Source organism: Equus caballus, chromosome 6, assembly GCF_041296265.1.
Source record: "Equus caballus isolate H_3958 breed thoroughbred chromosome 6, TB-T2T, whole genome shotgun sequence".
Lineage (NCBI taxonomy): Eukaryota > Metazoa > Chordata > Mammalia > Perissodactyla > Equidae > Equus > Equus caballus.
In genome coordinates, this window is record NC_091689.1 from 85,219,372 (window position 1) to 85,232,545 (window position 13,174).

The window sequence follows — 13,174 nt, forward strand, 5'->3', positions numbered from 1 at the left end:
ACGGAAGAGTTTTCACCCAGAAAAGAGAGGAAATTAATGGATCACGGTTATTATCAATTTGCTTTCAATCTCCCCTGAAGGTGAAATGCCATACTATTTGAGCCAAATTCCAGCTCCACACTTGGATATGTGTTAAGCCACTCTTCAAGTTTGTTCTTTGTGCTTTCTCACAAAGGTCTGGCAGGAGGGAAACTAATAACTGAAGAATGAGAAACCACACAGAAATAACAGGGTTTATCCTCCTGGGACTGTCAGATGACCCAAAGCTCCAGGTGGTCATCTTTGCCTTTCTGCTCATCTCCTACATGCTCAGCATCACTGGGAACCTGACCATCATCACCCTCACCCTGCTGGATTCCCACCTCCAGACCCCCATGTATTTCTTCCTCAGAAATTTCTCTTTATTAGAAGTTTCATTCACGACTGTCAGTATACCCAAGTTCCTGAGCACCATTATTTCAGGAGATAAAGCCATTTCTTTTAATGATTGCATGGCTCAGTTATTTTTTCTCATTCTGTTGGGAGTCACTGAATTTTACCTTCTGGCTGTAATGTCCTATGACCGTTATATTGCCATCTGCAAACTTCTGCATTACATGATCATCATGAATCGGAGAGTCTGTATATTCCTTGTCTTTGCTTCCTGGCTGGCTTCATTCTTATTCATGTTCCCTGCACTCATGTTGTTCTTAAACCTTGATTACTGTAGGTCTAATATTATTGACCATTTTACCTGTGATTATTTTCCCCTGCTGCAACTTTCTTGTTCAGACACAAAATTCCTAGAGATAATGGGGTTTTCCTATGCTGTGTTCATTCTACTGTTCACTTTGGCATTAATAATTCTATCTTACGTATATATTATTGGAACCATTTCAAGAATTCCTTCTACTAGTCAGAGGACAAAGGCCTTTTCCACCTGTTCATCTCACATGATTGTCATCTCTATGTCTTATGGCTGCTGCATTTTTGTGTATATTAAACTGTCTGCAAATGACAGAGTGTCTTTGAGCAAGGGAGTTGCTGTGCTAAACATCTCAGTAGCCCCCATGCTGAACCCTTTTATTTACAGCCTAAGGAATCAGCAAGTCAAGCGAGCCTTGATGGACATGGCGAGGAAGACTCTATTCTTCTCAAGCAAACGAACTGATACAGTGTAATGCATTAGAGACACATTTTAGGGCAATTTAAAAAATAAAACATGAAATTTCAGTAGCTTCTTCTAATCACAACAGCCTCCTGTTAGACTAGTTCATTCTCTTTCTTTTTTTCTAGTAGTTTACAAGCACATTCGTTTAATATATTTCTCACTCAATTTAAATAACTTTTATGTCTCTCTGACTCTCATACTTCTGAACACTGTGTTAGTTGCAAGATATTAAACAATAGTTGTTTTAAAAAGTAAAATTGTATTTTGAGTTTTGTTTTGGAAAAGAAAATGATCGCCAAGAATGGAGGAAACAATGTATAAATATTGATGTGATATTTTACTTAGTCAACATAGAAAATATAGTTTTGTGATATTCATTTATGTTGACAGAAATTCCTTTCATCATCTTGCAGTTTCTCTAGGGAAAAAAATTATATGGCATATAATTTTTTCAAAAAATGTAAATGCTTTCATTCAGAAACCAAAAAACATTACTTGTTCACTTTAATGAGGTAAGTCAATATAATTTATCTAACGATAAAAAGCATAGATCTTTAACATATACTTTTGTAGATATGGTACTAAATAGTCTCTGTATTTCCAAATCCCATAACTCCATAGATATAGGTAGGTAGATACATATACAGATACAAACTGCAGAAAATAGCGAATAAATATCCATTTTAGATATGTAGAATGAGTTCACTTTCTTTAATTCCATAGAAGGTAAGCTCTGCTTTCTGACTAAGCTGAAATATACATATATAAATTTACATGTATGTGTATATGTATAATTTACATATATATATACATACACACATATGCATATAGTTCTTTCTCAAGATTTGGACTGGTTTGACACAGGGCTTGTATCCAAATTATTTTGTACCTAAAGAAATAATTTAAGCTTTCCAGAAAATAAAAGCTTCATAATCAAGTAGAGTTTCCCATCTTATACAAAAATAGGATTTCATCTGTTAAAATATTCTTCCACTCATTCTACTTAAGGCATTAGTAAGTGCCTAAAGTATTTTGAGATGATGTGTGAGCATGTGTGTGTGTGTGTGCATGAGTGCAATGTCAAATAAGAATTACGGATACTAAAAGGTATTCTAAATTATATAAACCACTTTTTAGTAATAAAAAATATGCTGTGATCTTAATGAGTAGTACAACATTCCTGATGATCCTCGTGTGATATATTCAGTTGAGAAAGCCAGCACAGAATTTGTTGAGAGAGAACAAAAAGTAATAGAAAATTGAAGGAGATTCACAATGTTAGAGGAAAGTTATGGATAGTTTCTCAGTTTCAATTCAACCTATCTGAAGTACAATCTGTATGTTAAATAAAACAAATAGTTGACAAACTTGAGGTTTCTATAACTTCTAGGTGTGAATTTCGCTATTGGTAAATCAGGTATAAAATCAGGTAAATCAGGTATTTGTAACTTACTATAGGGATGGAAATAAATCTGTAACACATATAGCATAATTAGCTGTCAATAAATTGTAGCAATTATTATTAGTATTATTCTCTATATCTAACTGTTACAGTTGCGAGTAGGTACAGATTACATTTTTTTAAGGGTAAGAACAGTTAACACAGGATCTACCCATATGAAATTCGAAGGGCGTAAGACAGTGTTGTTAACTGTAGGCACAATGCTGTATAGCAGATCTCTACAACTTATTCATCTTGTAAAACTGAAACTTTATGTCCGTTGATTAGCAACTTTCCCATTTCCCCCTTCTCCACCCCCTGCAACCACATTCCACATATGACAGGATTTCCTTTCTTTTTAAGACTGAATAGTATTCCATTGTATGTTATTTCCCATATTTTCTGTATCCATTTACCCTGCCATGGACATTTAAGTTGTTATCATATCCTGACAATTGTGAATACTGCTGCAATGAACACAGGAATGCTAACATCTCATAGAGACACTGATTTCAATTATTTTAAATATATACCCATGAACTAGCTTGCTAGATAACATAGTAGTTCTATTTTTAATTTTTGAAGAACATCCATACTGTTTTCCACAGCAGTTGCACAATTCTGCAATCACTCCAACAACGGACAAGGATTGTAATTTCTCCACATCCTCACCAACACTTGTTATCTTCTCGTTCCTTGATAATAGCCATCCTGATAGGTGTGAGGTGATATACCACTGTGGTTTTGATTTGCATTTCTCTGAAAATTAGTGACACTGAGCATCTATCAAATGCCTATTGGCCATTTATCTCCTTGTATTTGTATGTCTTCTTTGGAAAAATGTCCTGCTCAAGTCTTCAGATCATTATTAATTAGGCTACTAGAATTTGTTTCTTTCAGCTTTTTGCTGTTGATTTATAGGCGTTCCTTATATATGTTGGACATTTACCCCTTATTGATACAGATATTGTAGATTTGTGATATATTTTGAAATCTGGAAGCCAATTTTGACCTTTTTTTCTCAATATTGATTTGACTATTCACAGTCTTTTGTGGTTCCACATGATTTTAGAATTATTTTTTTCTATTTCTTAAAAAAAACAGACCATTGATATTTTCACAGGGATTGCATTGAATTTGTAGATCGCATTGGGGAGCATGGACACATTTACAGTATTTAGTTTTCCAATCCACGAACACTGGATGTCTTTCCATTGGTTTGTGTCTTCTTTAATTCCTTTTGTCAGAGTATTCTATTCTTCAGGGTACAAGTTTTTTACATCCTTAGTTAAGTTTTTCCTAAGTATTTTACTCTTTGGGGTGGTATTATAATTGAAAGGTTTTACTTAATTTCCTTTTCAGATAGTTCACTAATAGTGTATAGAAACACGATAGGTATTTTTAATGTTGATTTTGTATCCTGCAAATTTACTGAATTCATTTACTAGTTCAAACAGCTTTCTTATGGAGTTTTAGTGTTTTCTATATATAAGATCATTTTATTTGTAAATAGGGATGCAATTTACTTATTTACTTATTTGTATTTAATTTGCCTAATTATCCTGGCTGGGACTTTCAGCACCATGTTGAATACCTAGCCTTTACATAGCACACCATCTTAATCTGAAAGTATTTAATTTACTGTTTAGGAAACATATTTTTCACAGAGCAAATCATTATATGACTTTCGTTGTGTGCTTGGCATTTTTCTAAATGCTTCACATACACTAACTTATTTAAAGCTCATACAACTCTACAAGATAGACAGATATTCAAAGGAAGAAAATGTATTTATGGATGAGGAAACTGAGGCACAGAGAAGTTAAGTGATTTTCAGACATAGTAAGTGGCCTAATTCAAACCTAGAAATCCTCAGTCTTCCTTATAGCAATATCTATGGTAATACCTTTTCATTTTATTAAAAAATAGAAAAATTAAAACCCTAAATTTTTAAACACAAACAAAAAAGTAATAAATACATAAACATATTACAATCAGCCTTCTTCAATAACACCTATTTGTGCCTTTGACTGAGGGAAATTCTTCTGAAATAAAAATAATAATAGTTATTATTATAAATAGAAAGGAGCATCAGTTGTATTGAAATAAATTCCACAATTATGACACATAGGCTGAATTGTCATGAAACATCGCCAGGGATTCACACGCAATCAACTCGGTTTTAAGTGCTTCCTGTGTATGTTATTTTCTGCCTCCTTCCCTAACATCTGGGTTTCTCATGACAATAGCTTCAGTATATCTCACTTGCAGTGATGTACCACTAAGAGTTGGAAAAGCTGAGTGGTAGATGGCTAAGGATAAACAAGTCACTTATTATTAAAAAATAAGGTATATGTACCATTTTGGAAAAGTCTCACTGTGGTTAAACCTGTACCTAACACAATAGAAAATTTGTATGGGGATTGGGGCAATGACACAAGGTGGTTCTTATTGGTTAGGAACCTTGCGTGTAAGATCTTTGAAAGTTAACATTGTATTTTATTTAGGATTGTAAAGGTTGGCTTATAAATCCCAGTGCTATCACTTCAAGTTGCGTAATCCAAAAAAAATTTTTTAATCTGCTTTAGCCCCAGAGTTTCTACGTGCGAAGGAGAGGAAATTAAAGCATCATTGTAAACATCAAGTTGTTTTAAATTTCCCCTGAAGGTGGAAAGGGCATATTACTCAGGCCAAATTCCAGCTCTGCACTTGGATGTTTGTCAAGCCACTCTTCAAGTTTGTTCTTTGTGCTTTCTCATACAGATCTGGCAGGAGAAAAACAAATGACAACTGAAGAATGAGAAATCACACAAAAATAACTGAGTTTATTCTCCTGGGACTGTCAGATGATCCAGTTTAGGGAGTGATTTTTGTCTTTCTCCTCATCACCTACATGCTCAGCATCACTGGGAACTTGACCATTATCACCCTGGCACTGCTGGATTCCCACTCCAGACTCCCACATATTTCTTCCTCAGAAATTTCTCTTTATTAGACGTTTCACTTATGACTGTCAGTACACCCAACTTCCTGGGTACCATTATTTCAGGAGATGAAACCATTTCTTTTAGTGATTGCATGGCTCAGTTATTTTTTCTCATTCTCTTGGGAGTCACTGAATTTTGCCTTCTGGCCACGATGTCCTATGAACATTTCATCGCCATCTGCAAACCTCTGCCTTACATGACCATAATGAATAGGAGAGTCTGCACACTCCTTGTCTTTGTCTCTTGGCTGGCTTCATTCTTAATCATATTCCCATCACTCATGCTATTCATACAGCTCGATTACTGTAAGTTCAATATTATAGATCATTTTACTTGTGATTATTTCCCTTTACTACATGAGCAAGGGAGTTGCTGTGCTAAATACTTCAGTAGCCCCCATATTGAACCCCTTTATCTATGACCTAAGGAATCAGCAAGTCAAGCGAGCCTTCATGGACATGGCGAGGAAGACTATTTTTCTCAAGCAAGAGAAAAATAAGAGTGCTGTCATAAATTAGAGGCCTAATGAAGAGCAATTAATGAAAAATAGGGCTGCTCAAAACTCTATTAATATTTGCATATTAGAGTTATTTTTCCTTTCTTATATTTCTATTTCCAGCAGTTTACTAAGAATATTTGAATATAGATGTATACATAGATATCTCTCTCTGTATACCTATATATAATTAGGCATTTTTTCCTTTTTCATTCAAATTCTCATTCTTCTCATATATATTACATATATATATGTGTGTGTATATATTTTATTTTTTCCATTCAAATTCCAATCTTCTCTAATGTGCTTTCCTCCTTTGCCTCGTCTTTCCACTCTATAACTATGAAACTGACCTCATTTCCTTGTCTTGACATCTTTTAATTCCAGTGTTCCACAATAATTCATAGAAAATTAAAGACAGACAGAAAGAGAGCAAAAGATTGCAAGAGAGAAGAGTATTTCATGATTTGACCAGGAAACACTCTTTCTAGAAATTCAGGAAACATTAAATCACGTTTAATATTAACTTTAATTTACTATATACACTATAAACATAATTTAACAGTCTTTTTAGAATATTCCAGATATTATCTTCTCCATACTGTAGCTCATTTAGTAACTTTGTGAAAAGCAGGATAACTCAAAGAATAATGTAATTAGATTTTCTTGAGAAATCAAAAATTGTTTTTCATTACTTTATTTAAAATTTCTGTCATATAATTTATCAGTTTAAAAAATTATCAATACATATTTTTAGAACTCTGTAATTTCCACATACATAATTCAAATTCTTCATTAAAGTATAAAGAAATAAATATTACTAGATACCAGTTATGACTATATTTGCCGTGGTTCAGTGATGTAGTTAAATAAATACTTTATGTGAAGCTTCTTCTTTTGATTATCAACAGCTAAGACTTTTACAACTTTCTCAACATTGTGGCTATTTTGATAAAATAGCTTACACATACAATACATTTAATTACTTACTTATGTGAGAGGCTATATAGACAGGAATAAAGAAGCCAACAATGGCAGTCTTACTATATATAAAATTGAGAATTTCTTTTTGTGAAAAAAATGTTTTACGTTCACTCTACTTTATGCATTAGAGTATAGTACTTCATTGGAAGATTTAGTGATTAGAATTTAGTGATCATACAGCTCTGGCCCTGAAATTTTTGTTTTCCATGAAGTCAAAAGCTAATATAAGAATGGAGGATACTAAAAAATATCCTAAATTTTTATTAACCATTTTTCTTGAAAAGAGAAGAAAGACTATAATCATAACCAGTTGAGCCAAATTCTTCATGATATTCATGCATTATACTCAATTGAGAGACTCATCTCGATTATTTGCTGAGTTGTCACAATTAAATAACGAGGAGGACAGCTATCGCTGGAACATCACGCAGTTACTGCTTGCTTCCTTCTAACTGGATCTACAATTTCTAAGCTAAGCTGGAAACATTTGAAAATATTGAAGTTTACACTTGATTGATATTGTTGGTTCCTAATCGCTCAATAAATATATACCATAAAGATTAGATATTTGTAAATCGGGGAATTAACTTGTAAAGTTATTACAAAAGATATGAGGAAGTTTATGCTGGTATTATTGGATGACTCAGCTTTCTATATAACTCTACACCAACTCCTTAGTGGTTATTATAAATGTTTGGAATCTGTATGAGCATTTTGATTATCAATATCTGAGGTCAACAAACTTTTTCTGTAAAGGGCAATATATTAACAATTTAGATTCTACAGGCCATAGTCTCTGATGAAACTACTCAACTCTCCCACTCTTGTATGAAAACAGCCATAAACAATGTGTAAACAAATGGGCTTGGCTGTGTTCCAATAAAATTTTTACAAAAATAGATGATGGGCCAAATTTGGCCCATGAAGCATAATTTGCCCACCTCTGTCTTAGATTTTATTTTTTGATCTTTGATATGTTGCAGCAAAATATTAATTGTAATTGAAGCTCTTCCTCCAGTTGTTAAGGAAGGTGAACTCTGGGAGCTGAACTATGTATGTTTCATTGGCTTAAAACACAGTCACTCAAAAACCTCAAAATACCTTAGAGGTAATTCGATACATTATTTAAAAAGCATTTGTCATACTAGATTGCAGATAGGAGTGCAATAGAGATGAATCAGTCTAAATTAAAAGTGAGCTATTAGGAGGCCTAGAGAGATGCTAGAGAATTATTAGGGACTAGGAAGAAAACAATAAAAGTAGAAAGTAAGCGAGTGATCCAGGGAGAGAGTCGGGCAACTCAACATCTGGGAGTCTGAGAAAAGATACTGTGGAGAAGAAACACGTCTCATAGGAGTTTTCAAATGAAATGCAGTGCTTTGTGAGATAGAAACTCACTCCTTTTCCTCTAAGAAAATCAATAAAGACGGAGTGCTCACAACAACATGTAGTGGAGCCAAGATACTTAACTAACTTCTGTCTGCTTCAAACTCTTTAGAATTCTTCAAACTCTGAAGAATAACAATACTCACCTCATAAAGTTTTTTGTTGTCTGTTTGGGAAAATGACATGATTTAAGTGTATAATCAATGCCTTGTAATTAATAAAATCTCAAAAGTGATTACTACATCTATTACTGTTAAAGAGTTTAAGAAACATAATATAAAAAGAACCATTATTTGGATACAAAAATAAAGGCAAAGGGATAGAATTTTCATAAACAGAAATTCACTTTCACTGTTTCTACCAATGGTGGTCGAGTGTTTGAGATCCGACGCTGTTACCATCGTGGCGGAGGTTTGTTTTCTCTTCAGGGATCCACATCACCTGTCTGTTGTCATACTCTGGTGGCTACATTTTGCTGTGATGCTGAAAGTTATGACACCGGTATTTCAAATATCGGCAGGGTTACCCATGGTGGACAGGTTTCAGCGGAGCTTTCAGTCTAGATGGACTAGGGAAAAGGGCCTGGTCACCCACTCTGAAGAAACTGGCCAGGAAAACTCTGTGAATAGCAGAGGGTGAGAGGTTCTCTCTGCTGTCCACAGGGTCGATAGGAGTCAGAATCAACTGGACAGCACTAACAACAACAAATCTCTACATAAATATGTCACATAAATATTTTCAATGCCTATTCTAAAGTATATCAATTATAAATTCAACACATCTCGATGTCTATGTTTTGTCCTGTGTGTTCACTAGCGATTTGTTCCTCCTTTCGTATTTTCTTCTTTCTATACCACTTTCAAATACTCTCATCTTTCAGTACTATAAATAATATGCACTCCTGGCATTAAATGCACACATGTGTTTTGTCCATATTTATAACTGTGAAGAAAATACGGATAATGTGTAAAATGTAAAATTTGTATTACATATATGTGTTTATGAGTATTATATTCTTCCAGTAATAAAATTTACATCTTTCATCACAGAAAACGTGGAAATGAAAAAGTTAAAACATCCAAGGCCAGATTTCCAAACATTTATTTTCTTGGTTCATAAATATTCTCACAATTAGATGCCCCAGATGCACAAATATAAAAAAGGATTTAATGAAAGTAAATGATACTATGAAGGAAAGTCACCAAAAGGCAATAAATGCAATACTTAGCAAATATTGCTATGATATTAGTCATGGGCTGTGGAAAAGGTTTCCCTAAATTCCAAGGGCCAAAGCAGGGATAGAACTCCTCATCTGTCTTTAATATGCTGTCCATTTTGGAAGATAATCAAGTCATCCCAGAAATCCAAAGCAGTATTTTCTACCATTTCATTATGGTTTGGTGAAGAACTCTTCTCTAGGTTGCCAAAATTCAGGGCAGATAAGCATCCTAAGCCTCCTGAGGATAAGATCAGAATTTCTGGGAGAAAAATGTGAACTCCTTTAACCAGCATAGAAGAGTCAAATTCTAAATCAAACTTTCACACACTCAGCATCCTATGATATTTTTATATTCGCCTCATTTACCTCAACAGTTCTGACTTTTTATACTTTCTTATCAATATTTATGAGAAGGCCAGCATCAATGATTCACCCGTATCTTTTAATGATGCCTCTCCTTGGCACTCTGTTTACTTAATAAATTCCCCTGAGTCAACAGGAAAGACACAGATAAAATAAGTCCAGTTGCCTTTGCATGATATACATGGAGAAGAACATTCCTTACTTTCTACTTTTCAAAGCAACATTTGCAGGAAAATATAACAGTCTCTGAAGCCTAAGGAAAATATTACTTAGATTTTATAGATGCATAATTGTAGAATTGCAAAATAGTCATTTAAAACTTTTGCATAAATACAAAGAAAGCATTTTAATAAATGTGTTTAGTATTATATGAAAAGGGGCAAATGGAGGGGTGCTTCATTAGTCCAGCCAGGTGTCACTGAGTTTCTACATGGAGACTGGGTGAGACACAAGAAGCGGGAATCACTTTATAAAACACATTCCAAATATTTTACATCAGGAATGAAGGTTGTTGTGGGTCAAATGTTACTAGTCTAACAAAGAGAACTATAATCCTTGAGCGACATGAAAATGTTAAATCACCACACCTGTTTTGAGAGTACGATAGAAACCAAGTAAATTGCTAACTCAATTTACATGCTCTGAAATGATGTAGATATTTAAGCAAATCAGATGATAAAATTTGACACTAAATCATCAAGAAGAACCAGGAAGTAAGTAAATTTGTTATTCTACAATATAGTATGTATTATTCAATTTTCCTCAAATGTTTAAAAATCTTATTTGTGTATGTTTGTGAATTTACAACTCGTTCAATATTAAAAATTAAATAATTGTTTACTACCAAGACTATTAATAGAGTCCAAAGCAGGAACACAGGAAGAAGTCTTGGATCGATCATTTATTATTTTCTGAATTTAAATAGTATTCTGCTATGGAAATAGGATTATAAAAAAGACATTTCCTATTGGAAAGAATATGTGCTTCCCAGTACGTGTTATTTTGACCATTTACTTGTTCGTTTGCTACAGTAGTATCATAAAAAAATGAATTGTGTATTGTATGAATTAGATTGTTTCTAAGCAATTATTCATTTCAGTAACAGAGGTTACTTTTCTTATCTTTCTGACCTTTTTATCAGAAAAACAAAAAAAATAATGTGGGAGAGTGATATCATCAATCAATCTCTTAAGACTAATTTAAGAGAGAATGCCAACAAAACATTCCCATGGATCAACGTGTTTGCTCTAAAGTGAGATGATTACCCTGTTTTCTAGTTGTTTAACTTTGTGAAAGTTTCCTAGACTATGTGGGCCTCAAAATATAAAAAGTGGGGGGAGGCCTCAATAACCTCTACAAGTTTTCAAACTCTGTATTTAGATTATCCATGATCCAGATTGATTATTATAATATTGAGGAAAGGAAAAAGTCATTTACAATATTTTCATATTTTTTATAAAAGGAGCCAAATATTTTAAAGAATAACTAGATGCTTAATTTAAAAAGAAACATTAGAAGAAATAGTTTCTGTTTAAATGTTAGCACAAGGTTTTTTATCCATGGCCTGTGATCATGTATTTTCAAAGAAAAGAGATCAATATTTAACTTCAGATAATATTCATTACTTGAATGTAAGGTTGAAAAGAAATTGGAGAGAGTTGCTGAAGGGAACATGTGTTTTTGCATTTCATGGATTATTCATTATCATGGATATTTTAAAAATTTTATACTATAATCTCAATCTTGTTTTAACATTTTTAGGTTCTATAGGGGGGACATACATTTTCTGTTCTAAAGTGGGGGAAAGGATCAGCAATGAAAAACCACACGATACCCACAGAATTCATTCTTCTAGGGCTGTCAGATGACCCTGAGCTTCAGATTGTGATTTTTCTCTTTTTGCTTATCACATATATGTTAAACGTCACTGGAAATCTGGCCATCATCACTCTCACCTTGGTGGACTCCCATCTACAGACGCCTATGTATTTCTTCCTCAGGAACTTCTCTCTATTAGAAATATCCTTTACAACTGTTTGTATTCCCAGATTTCTAATCACAATTATCACCAGAGACAAAACTATTTCATACAATAACTGTACAGCTCAGTTGTTTTTCTTCATCTTCATGGGTATAACTGAGTTTTATCTTCTAACTGCCATGTCCTACGATCGCTATGTAGCCATCTGCAAACCCCTGCATTACACAACCATCATGAACAAGAGAGTCTGCATATTGCTTGTTTTTTGTGCTTGGCTGGCAGGATTCTTAAACATCTTCCCACCAGTTATTCTTTTCCTCCAGTTAGATTACTGCAGCTCAAACGTCATTGATCACTTTGCTTGTGACTATTTCCCCCTCTTGCAATTATCCTGCTCAGACACATGGCTCCTAGAAGTGGTTGGTTTTTACTCTGCAATAGTGATTCTGCTTTTCACTCTGGCATTAATAATTCTATCCTACATGTTCATCATTAGGACAATTCTGAGACTGCCTTCCACCAGTCAGAGAAAAAAGGCATTTTCTACCTGCTCCTCTCACATGATTGTCATTTCCATCTCTTATGGGAGCTGCATATTCATGTACGCCAACCCTTCAGCCAAAGAAAATGCATCATTGACCAAAGGAGTAGCTATTCTGAATACTTCCATTCCTCCTATGATGAATCCATTCATATACACACTGCGGAACCAGCAAGTGAAGCAAGCCTTTAAGGACACTGTCAAAAAGGTTATGTTTTTCTCTGGTAAATGAAAATACTAACAGCGTTAAAAGAATAAAGATTTTTGTCAGTGCTTTCTATTATTTCTATTCTCTCAAAACTCTTTCCTTCACTAAAGTTATATATTTACCCTTTTTTTCCATTTCCATACTAAAATTTCCCCTACATTGAATTCAATAAATTTGATAAAGCTGAGTATTGCTTCAGAATTTTCTGGAAATTCAGATGTTTTATTCAAGTGTATTTGGATGAAGTAAAAAATGCAGGTTCATGGTTATAATTTTCATGAACTTAGGAAGTGGTTTATTTTTGAGGAGACGTAGGGCATTTAATTTAATGGAAACGGCATCAGGAAACATGTGGATTGCTGAACTTTTCATTCTTACCAGCTAGTAGAAATGAATGTTATTAGGAAATTTTGGTTCT

At 33.8% G+C, this 13,174-nt stretch overlaps 2 protein-coding genes and 1 pseudogene across 2 annotated transcripts; all 3 read left to right on the forward strand.

Moving 5' to 3' along the window:
- Nucleotides 1-206: 206 nt before the first annotated feature.
- On the forward strand, nt 207-1,160 carry OR6C1U (olfactory receptor family 6 subfamily C member 1U). Its single transcript, NM_001390919.1, has one exon. The coding sequence runs from the start codon at nt 207-209 to the stop codon at nt 1,158-1,160; it is 954 nt and encodes a 317-aa protein (NP_001377848.1).
- OR6AU1BP (olfactory receptor family 6 subfamily AU member 1B, pseudogene) lies at nt 5,389-5,999 on the forward strand (annotated as a pseudogene).
- Nucleotides 11,842-12,780, forward strand: OR6C7M (olfactory receptor family 6 subfamily C member 7M). The gene is given in 1 exon segment (NM_001391824.1): nt 11,842-12,780. A coding segment is annotated over 1 exon segment (939 nt).
- The last annotated feature ends 394 nt before the right edge of the window (nt 12,781-13,174 follow it).

Coding starts and splice junctions, on each gene's coding strand:
- OR6C1U (NM_001390919.1), top strand. CDS start 207: ATGAGAAACCACACAGAAATAACAGGGTTTATCCTCCTGGGACTGTCA.